At 38.5% G+C, this 9,768-nt stretch overlaps 1 protein-coding gene across 2 annotated transcripts; it reads left to right on the plus strand.

The window, feature by feature from the left end:
• Window positions 1-1,066: 1,066 nt before the first annotated feature.
• On the plus strand, window positions 1,067-8,683 carry LOC102432420 (diacylglycerol kinase epsilon-like). Of its 2 annotated transcripts, XM_006109071.3 has the most exons (6): window positions 1,067-1,284; window positions 3,409-3,528; window positions 4,869-5,012; window positions 5,542-5,699; window positions 6,308-6,359; window positions 8,537-8,683. In XM_006109071.3, the coding sequence occupies exons 1-6, from the start codon at window positions 1,078-1,080 to the stop codon at window positions 8,666-8,668; spliced, it is 813 nt and encodes a 270-aa protein (XP_006109133.2). In that variant the 5' UTR covers window positions 1,067-1,077; the 3' UTR covers window positions 8,669-8,683. The 2 variants fall into 2 exon arrangements, with proteins under 2 accessions (XP_006109133.2, XP_023605083.1); XM_023749315.1 differs by lacking the exon at window positions 3,409-3,528 and having other exon boundaries at window positions 1,084-1,284.
• The last annotated feature ends 1,085 nt before the right edge of the window (window positions 8,684-9,768 follow it).

Genomic DNA, 9,768 nt, shown 5'->3' on the forward strand with positions numbered 1-9,768 from the left:
CCAGCACTGTTTCCTGCTGGTTTCAGCACTGGTCCAAACAAAGGCCGATCTGAATGTGCATGTGTCTGTATTTCAAATGCAAACATATAGATTAATTTTGTATTAACAGCCACCAAGAAATGGACTATTTTACTGTCGTTAGTAATATTCACAGATGGGTATGTAAGTGAAGATATTTTCACATGGACCCTGAGGAATGCTTCAAGGACCCAGGCCAGTGGGGCATTCAAGCACTAAGGACTGTAGGCCTCACGAACCTGCTTCAACCAAAGCACAAATGAATAATACACAGAACAGTTGTTCTAGATTGGCTTTTGTTTATGTGGATCAGATCTACTGATATTTACCATGTTATAAATTAAAACTGAGAACTTTTCAATATTCATTTTTAAAAGATTGATCATGATAACAAATACTGGGTGTGTGTTTTTTTAATTTTAGAGAGGAAGGGAGAGGGAGAGAGAGATAGAAACATCAATGATTAGAGAAAGTCATCGATCAGGTGCCTCGTGCATGCCCCACACTGGGGATCAAACCCGCAACCCGGGCATGTGCCCTGATGGAAATAGAACTGTGACCTCCTGGTTCATAGGTCAACACTCAACCAGTGAGCCACTGGCCAGGCTAAATACTGCATTTTTATCAAAATAAAATAAATGAAAATCTAAAGAAAAGAGTGATGTTAGTTGTGGTACATCTCTTTAGCTTAGAAGTCAGCTCAGAGTCTCCTATCTATTTCTGCATCAGTTTACTGATGTAGCACCTGTCATACAGCTTTTGGAAAACTCCACTGCACACTTTTGAGAGATTGAGGGTAAAAATAACATCATCATCATCATCATCATTATTTTTTTTAAATGATATTAACCTCACAGACACCGTGAAGGGATCTTAGGAGCCCTAAACCATCTTTTAAAAACACTGTCAAACTGCCAAGTATGTTCAAACTTTATTGCTCTATTTTCACTATAGGTACAATTATAAATCTTTCAGTTGCCAGATTTTATGTTCAATAGTGATGACATTACTGTTTTAGGTTTTTTTGACAAAAATGATTCATCTGCAGATCAGTAAGCTATGGTTTTAAGTTACTCATTATTATCTTGGTTTCTTCCATCCCTCAGGTGCATTTGGTGTCAGAAAACTGTCCATGATGAGTGCATGAGAAGTAGCTTAAAGAACGAAACATGTGATTTTGGAGAATTCAGAAACCTCATCATTCCACCCAGTTACTTAACCTCTATTAATCAGATGCGTAAAGACAAAAAAACAGATTATGCAATGGTAATCAGAGTTCATTTGTCCTTATGTAATTGATTTCCAGGCAGTGGTTTAAGTCAGTGTGTGACCATTACAACTGTGTGTACATGAGAGAATCGTTATGGTAAACCATAAATCCCTACCCCGATCCTAGAGGTGTGCCACAAATGTGGGCTCTTGAGTTCTTTCATGTCTAAAAGGAAATGTTATATTAGTGGTTTCTAAATCACTGCCTGCTTCTAGATCACTTGGGGAGCGTTTTAAATATACAGGTTCCTGAACCCACTTCCATGACCATGTCTGATTTAGTAATTAGGTCCCAGGAATTCATCCATGTATTTTTAAGGTTCTCAGATGATTCTGATGAACAGCTAGGATTGGGATTCATGATTATTGTCAGTGAAAAGAAAATGTAGATTTTCCTCACACATTGTTCTAGAAGAATTTTTCCATTGGGAACTTTACACAGGGTGTCTAGAGATGCATTTACATTGCTCATTATATGATCCCACAAATAATGTTGAACATGGAAGCTGCTAACAGCACTTAACAGTATGTTTGTGTATGAAAACTGATGTAAATGTATCTCTCAGTCGTTATGTAGCTCTGAAGGAATAACTATAAATATTGGCATTGATTTTCTACATGAATATGCCAAAATGGTTAAACTGCTTTATTTTAAAATTAAATTGTGTCTTTTCCAAGTTAGGATTTTATATCTTAAATGTCATCTTTGTCAATATTCCTGCAAAAGAAAGGGGAATTTGAAAATTTAAAAACATTATATTTAATGTTGTGGTACATTTTTTAAAATATGTTTTTACTGATTTCTTTTTTAGAGAGAGAGGGAGGGGAATAGAGAGAGAAGCATTGATCTGCTGCCTTCTGCATGCCCCCCACTGGAGATCGAGCCTGCAACATGGGCATGTGCCCTGACCAGGAATTGAACTTCAACCTCCTAGTTCATGGGTTGATGCTCAACCACTGAGCCATACTGGCCGGGCTGTGATACATATTTTTAAATGTACAATCCCTAGCCCTGTTCTGCGTGGCTCAGTTGGTTCGAGTGTCTCCCATACATTGAAGGGTCTCTGGTTTGATTCCCGGTCAAGGAACATACCTAGGTTGTAGCTTCAATCCCAGTCTGGGCATGTACAGGAGGCAACTTAATCAATGTTTTTCTCTCATATTGATGTTTTTTTTTCACTCTCTCTTTCTCTCTCTCTCTCTCTGTCTCCTCTCCCTCTCTCTGGAATCAATAAAAAAAATATATCCTCAGGTGAGGATTTAAAAAATTATAATAAAGATAAGTAAATAAATGTACAACCATTAATGTATTTTAATTTACTCTGAGATCACAAGGAGTGAGAATTGCTAAGAAAAAACACACAAAACAACTCCATTCATGTTTCCATCCACAAGGAGAAGGGGAGAGGAAATAAATTGTTAGGTTAGAAAAAAATTAATTTCATTTGACTAAGCTTTGTACAAGTTTGGATTCTTTCATCTATTTCTGAGTACCCATTTGAAAAAAGCAAATAAACTTGCAAACTATATATTAGACTATATCCAGAAAAGGACAGTCAAGGTAAAAAAGCAGAGAAAGTCATTGTCCATTCTATGAAAGGTCAAAAGAACTTGCAATGCATTGTCTAGGAGACAAGACTAATGAAAGATAATATGCTTCAGGTGTTTGAGCACAGCATTATAGGGAAAAACAGAAATTAGAACAATGAATAAAAGTTATTGAAAGACAGATTTTTAACTCCATTTAAGTCAAGACTGTGTAATAATTTAGCAGTAGGATGGGCTGCCTTATTAGTGAGTTCTTATATGCATATCTAAGCATACACTGGAGGACTTAACTAGAATAATGTACAAGAGAATCGTACATTAAGTGGAAGTTAAATTAGGTCATCTTTAAGGTCCCGTCCTGTTCTTTGATTTTTATATTGTATTTATTGTTCTGGGATAGTTGTTTTTCTCTCAGCAAATTACAGCACTGTTATCAAGAAATGAAAAATTGAGGGGTAGGGTAGGTGGGGGAAGGTATAGAAAGGATAAATGGTGATGGAAGGAGACTTGACTTGAACACAATACAATGTACAGATGAGATATTTAACTCTTTCATTCACCTTAATTTTTTAGCTAGCCTCTAAGCTTGGGAAGCAATGGACTCCATTAATAATCCTGGCCAACTCTCGTAGTGGAACTAACATGGGAGATGGACTATTGGGAGAATTCAGGATCCTTCTAAACCCAGTCCAGGTATCTAAAGAGAAAACCTTCCTTTCAGTGTTAATCTTTTCATTTTAGCTTTTCATTTTCCCTAAATTGTAATGGTTATTAATTCTTTCAACCAGTATTCACCTGATTGTAGGAAAGAATAATAATTATAAAAGTATCAAACTATTCTAATAAATTAAGAAAGGAACTCATGGTGAAGGTATAAAATGGTGCAGCCGTGTTAGATAACAGTTTGGAGGTTTCTTAAAAAATTAAACATATAGCCTGGCCGGTGTGGCTCAGTGGTTGAGCATTGACCTATGAACCAGGAGGTCACGGTTTGATTCCTGGTCAGAGCACATGCCCGGGTTCAATCTACCCAAGGGAAATGAAAACATGTTTCACAAAGACTTTTATGCAAATATTCATAGCAGCATTATAGCCAAAAAGTAGAAACAGCCCACCTGTCCAAGAAGCCAGATGCAAGGGGCCCATATTGTATGATTTGATGTATGATCTCCCCGGAAAAGGCAAATCTGTAGAAACAGTACATTCATGGTCGCCTGAGGTAGGAAATCGGAAGTGACTGCACCCGGACACTGAGGGATCTTATCAGAGCGACGAAAGTTCTAAAGTGCTGATGCACAGCTCAGTAAACTTCCTAACAGTCATCGAATTGTTCACTTGAAATGGGTGAATTTCATTAGATGTAAATTATACCTCAGTTAAAAAATAAGGATAAAACGATTGCGCCATTGAAATTGAAGTTACGTGCTAGCAGCTTCTGCTTTGAAAAACTAAACAACCCATTGTGCAACAATCAAAGACGCACTGATGTTTTTCCTTCCAATGTGCGTTTTTCCCTTTCAACATTATACATTAAGTAAAAAGGATGTAAAGGAAAAGAAAAGTCTAACATAGAGCCTGGCATATTGTTACAGATCAGTGCATTGCAGCCAGTCTTTTACTTAACCATGTCTATACCATCTAGAGCAGCAGTTCTCAACCTGTGGGTCGCGACCCCTTTGGGGGTCGAACGACCCTTTCACAGGGGTCGCCTAAGACCATCGGAAAACACATATATAATTACATAATGTTTTTGTGATTAATCACTATGCTTTAATTATGTTCAATTTGTAACAATGAAAATACATCCTGCATAGCAGATATTTACATTATGATTCATAACAGTAGCAAAATTACAGTTATGAAGTAGCAACGAAAATAATTTTATGGTTGGGGGTCACCACAACATGAGGAACTTTATTAAAGGGTCACGGCATTAGGAAGGTTGAGAACCACTGATCTAGAGGGAAGTCATGCTGACAAGTGGAAGGACAGTGTTGGATAAAAATAATTGTTTTCTTTTCTTTCATTTTTAGGTTTTTGATGTAACTAAAACTCCCCCCATCAAAGCCCTGCAACTTTGTACTCTTCTTCCTTATCACTCAGCTCGAGTACTTGTGTGTGGAGGGGATGGGACTGTGGGCTGGGTCCTGGATGCCATTGATGAAATGAAGATTAAGGTACCAACCGATAAGACAGTGATGGCAAACATTTTGAGCTCGGCATGTCAGCATTTTGAAAAACCGTAACTTAACTCTGGTGCCGTGTCACATATAGAAATTTTTTTATATTTGCAACCATAGTAAAACAAAGAGTTATATTTTTGATATTTATTTTATATATTTAAATGCTATTTAACAAAGAAAAATCAACCAAAAAAATGAGTTTGCATGTCACCTCTGACACGCGTGTCATAGGTTCGCCATCACTGCTAAGATCTGAGTGAGAAGTCATACGTTAGGCTGAGTACTTGCCTTTCACATGAGCACTAAGATAATTATACAAGATTTTTGGTTATATCTTTTATTTGTAGATGAATATGAGAAGACTACCAATTTGGTATATTATGATTAAGCAGTTAGCATAAACTTTAGCAAAACAACATTCAGTTATATTTATATCTTTATTGCTTCCGTCATTAAGTTTTACCAAATGTTATTACTGTACAAATAGAAGAGAAAAATCTAAACTCTATCTTCCATATTCTAGGGGCAAGAAAAATACATCCCACAAGTTGCAGTCTTGCCTCTGGGAACAGGCAACGATCTATCCAATACATTGGGCTGGGGCACAAGTTACACGGGTGAAATCCCAGTTGCCCAGGTCTTAAGAAATGTGATGGAAGCAGATGGAATTAAACTGGACAGGTAAGTTGCACTTCCTCAAAAAAAGTAGAATTTTGAGCTTTGAGAATTTTGTTTGGTTTATAAATGAAGTCTTGTATAAGTTATAAAGTTCAATGTAATTTAAAAGTGAAGGACTATGTTAGTTGTACTTATACATAGATGATGGTGTTTTATTTTGTTGCTGTAATATTTTCTTGTTATATAAGGACTGAAGTCACAAGTTAGGCTGAATACTTATCTCAAAATTTGCATACTCACAGATGTGCTTATTTTTCAAATGCTATTTTATTTATTGTTTTAATATTTGTATTGATTTCAGAGAGGAAGGGAGAGGGAGAGATAGAAACATCAATGATGAGAGAGTATCATTGATCAGCTGCCTCCTGCACGCCCGCTACTAGGGATCGAGCCCACAACCAGAGTGTGTGCCCTTGACCAGAATCAAACCCGGAACCTTCCAGTCCGCAGTCCAACGCTCTATTCACTGAGCCAAACCAGCTAGGGCTCAAATGCTATTTTAATAGAAGGACCTCATCTCCCAGGCATCCAGAGTTGATTGCTATAATTGTAGCTAATTGGCAGTTAATTTGGGAATAATCATGAGTTTTTTTAACTTCTCTGTTTTTCAGATGGAAAGTTCAAGTAACAAATAAAGGATACTACAACCTGAGAAAACCCAAGGTATGTGATGCGTTTTTTTTTTATTATTGATTTCAGAAAGGAAGCGAGAGAGCGATAGAAACATCAATGATGAGAGAGAATCACCCATTGGCTGCCTCCGGCACCCCTCCCCCAACTGGGCATGTGCTCTGACTGGAATTGAACCATGACCTCCTGGTTCATAAGTCAACGCTCAACCACTGAGCCACACTGGCCGGGCAACCCAAGGTATGTTTTTAGGGCTTCAGGTGGGAGTACTTTCAGCGAACATGATGGAGAGCCTCCACAGTATGAGATGCGGCACTAGTGGGGCACAGGGATGGAGGGCTTCCCTGTAGGGAGCTGCTTATGGAGCAGAAGAGACCCGTGTGCTTGGGCGTCAGGCACAGCTCCCAGGCTGGACTGTACAGAGTGCTGTGGGCGGGAGCAGCGCAAGGTGCTTAGTTCTGCCCTGGAAGCTCAGGCAGGGGAAGGAAGCCACATGTGAGTTGATCCTTAAAAGGTAAATACAATTTAGATCAACAGAGAAAGGGTCAGTACATTCCAGGCAAAAGAATAGAGACCAGAGGGTACAAATCATAGTTAGCAAATAGCAAATCATACAGACAAGAGCAGATCTGTATTTTTAAAAAGATGCTCTGGCTCTCACCGCATCACCGTCACCCGTGCATGGGCCATTCCTCACCTCTCCTCTCCTGCCCAAGTCCGGGGGACCAGAACGAGAAGCCAGGACTATGTTCCCACACAAGCTAATGGCTTTCGACTACCACAACCCTGCTGGCTTCAATTGCAAAGATGAAACAGAATTTAGAAACTTTATTGTTTGGCTTGAAGACCAGAAAATCAGACACCACAAGACTGAAGACAGAGGTAACTTAAGAGACATCCAAAGCAGTGACTGACGCAAGTTCTTTGAAAAGCATCTCACAGATGTTAGCTGTCCTTTCAAGACTCAAGACTGACAAGAAGCAGTTGGCTGGCTTCTTGGTTTAGCTGTTAAACTTGAATGTGGAGATAATGCTGCAAAACACAGGGACTCGGTTCCTGATAATACAAAAAATACCAGCAATGCAGCTAAAAATGCAGAACCATTGATCAGTTGGGGTGTAAACAATCCCGACTTTGCGGTGGGTGGAACGACTTTGACCTTCAGATTCAGCGTCTTGATGATTACTTGGTAATGCTTAATGTAACTCATTCTGGCCCAGGAGCCTGACACAGGATGCCGCTGCTAAGCATCACACAAAGGGGGGGGTTGCCTGTTGCTTTAGACAAGCACATTCTTGGTTTTGTCACAGGAGATGCAGTTCTTAATTCGATTGCTACACAGAGAAGAGCTCAAAGAGCCACAGACACAAATTAATGAAGCCATAGTAGCTGTTCAGGCAGTTATTGCCGATCCAGAGACAGACCACAGACTGGGGGAAGTGAAAGATGAACATTTTAAGATTTCAGCCTCTCACCTACTTGGAATATAGTTGGGAACTATGTATGGCCTGGTATGTCTTTCAAAATTAAACGCCACATTTTCAAGGGAAGAATCCCCCAAAATCGACTATTTTGAAGTAGAATTGACCAAGACTTGGCACCCGACTGGTACTAGGGGGAGAGAAAAAATAATGTATTTACTACTGGATTTCTAGTTTTCATGACTGGGTGCATGGAAATGACATTAAGATAGGAAAAATAGAGTTTCAGGTTTGCGTAGGAAGAAAATGAGTTAGATTTTGAGCTTCTCAACCTGAGGCCATGGTGCACTGAACAAGAAGCTGGACATTCAGGCTTATTCTCAGGGACAAGACAGAGCTGGAGATGTAGGCTGAGGAATCCAGGCTGGGCCGGGAGGTCAGATAAACTAAGGGGGTGTTGGGAGCCTGGGTTGAGACTGATAGAAGCAAATGAAACAGGAACACAGGAGTGGAAAGCCCAGGTGCAAAGTAGAGTCACTCTACTTGATGAGATCTGAGATGTAGCATATTAAACAGAAGTGGAAAGGGAAACACATCTATAATTATCAGCCTTTGAACTGAAGCTTTCTTTCTAAACATACTGGATAGCATAAAATAGCTCTATGAGGACAGGAAATGCAGAAAGTATTAAATTGTCATAAAGAACATAAAAACAGATTTACATATTGAATACATGACACAGGCTTAAACTGAAGCAAATCTCTTGGTAAATCTTACCCTCTTCCACAGGAATTCACAATGAACAACTACTTTTCTGTTGGACCTGATGCTCTCATGGCTCTCAATTTTCACGCTCATCGCGAGAAGGCACCATCTCTGTTTTCTAGCAGAATTCTTAATAAGGTGTGTTGGATAAAATAACATTTCCTGCTTACACCGAAGGTACAGTAAAAATCAATAGTTCCTTATATCTAGCACCCTTTCAAGTAGATTCAGACAGAACTAACTTAGGGAAACACTGGCCTGCTCTGTTTTGTGTAAGACTGTCAAATTATATCTTTAAGTGTATTTGATTAAAGTATTTTATAATTAATGGCAAAATTTTTTGATTTAAAGTTGGAATGTTTTACAGCATATTTTGCTTAAAGGCAACTAAGTCAAGTATACAGTAGCTTATCTTACTTAAATGGCAACTGATATTGGAAAGAAATTTTAGGCAGGATACATTTTAGGTGAAGTTGTTAATGGAAAAAATAGATTCCACTGGCTTGGAAAACTGGGAAAGGCAGGTAAGGTAAGAGAAGGAGCACTTTTAACCACGAGCATCACTCTGGTTTCTAGTACAGGTTATTCTTTTGGTGGAAGTTTGGTCTTGGAGTTTTTCAATGACTGTTGGTGACTGCGCAATAGGATATGAAAAATAAATGCAAAACAATTTTGTTCCTGGTTCTGTTTTACAAATATTTCAGATTTACAAATAGTTTCCTTTTATTAATGTAGGTACTAAGGCAGTAAGTACTGCTGTTTATATCATTGGTAATTAACTACATTTTTAGTGCTTCCAATCAACTTTGCACCCTTTTTATATTCAAAAGCAATTATAAAATATTCCTAGATTTATCTGTATTACTTTCCTTAAGTAATCTGAAATTCTAGAAAAAGGTGGAATTTTTTTATTTTAATGTATAATTTTATAATTTCTTTATAAAATGTAGCTTTGTTGTTGTAGTTGTTGTTAATCCTCACTCACCCAAGGATATTTTTTCCATTGATTTTTTTAGAGAAAATGAAAGGTAAGGAGGGAGGGGGAGAGTGAGAAAGAAATATCAATGTGAGAGAGACATTAATTGGTTGCCTTCCACATGCCCCAACCAGAGCCGGGGATCCAACCTGCAACCCAGGTATGTGCCCTTGACCAGGAATCAAACCCAAGACACTTCCCTAGCTGGTTTGGTTCAGTGGGTATAGTTTTGGCCTGTGGACTGAAGGGCCTCGGATTTGATTCTGGTCAACAGCACATG

The sequence above is a fragment of the Myotis lucifugus genome, unplaced genomic scaffold (assembly GCF_000147115.1).
Source record: "Myotis lucifugus unplaced genomic scaffold, Myoluc2.0 scaffold_5505, whole genome shotgun sequence".
Classification (NCBI taxonomy): Eukaryota; Metazoa; Chordata; class Mammalia; order Chiroptera; family Vespertilionidae; genus Myotis; species Myotis lucifugus.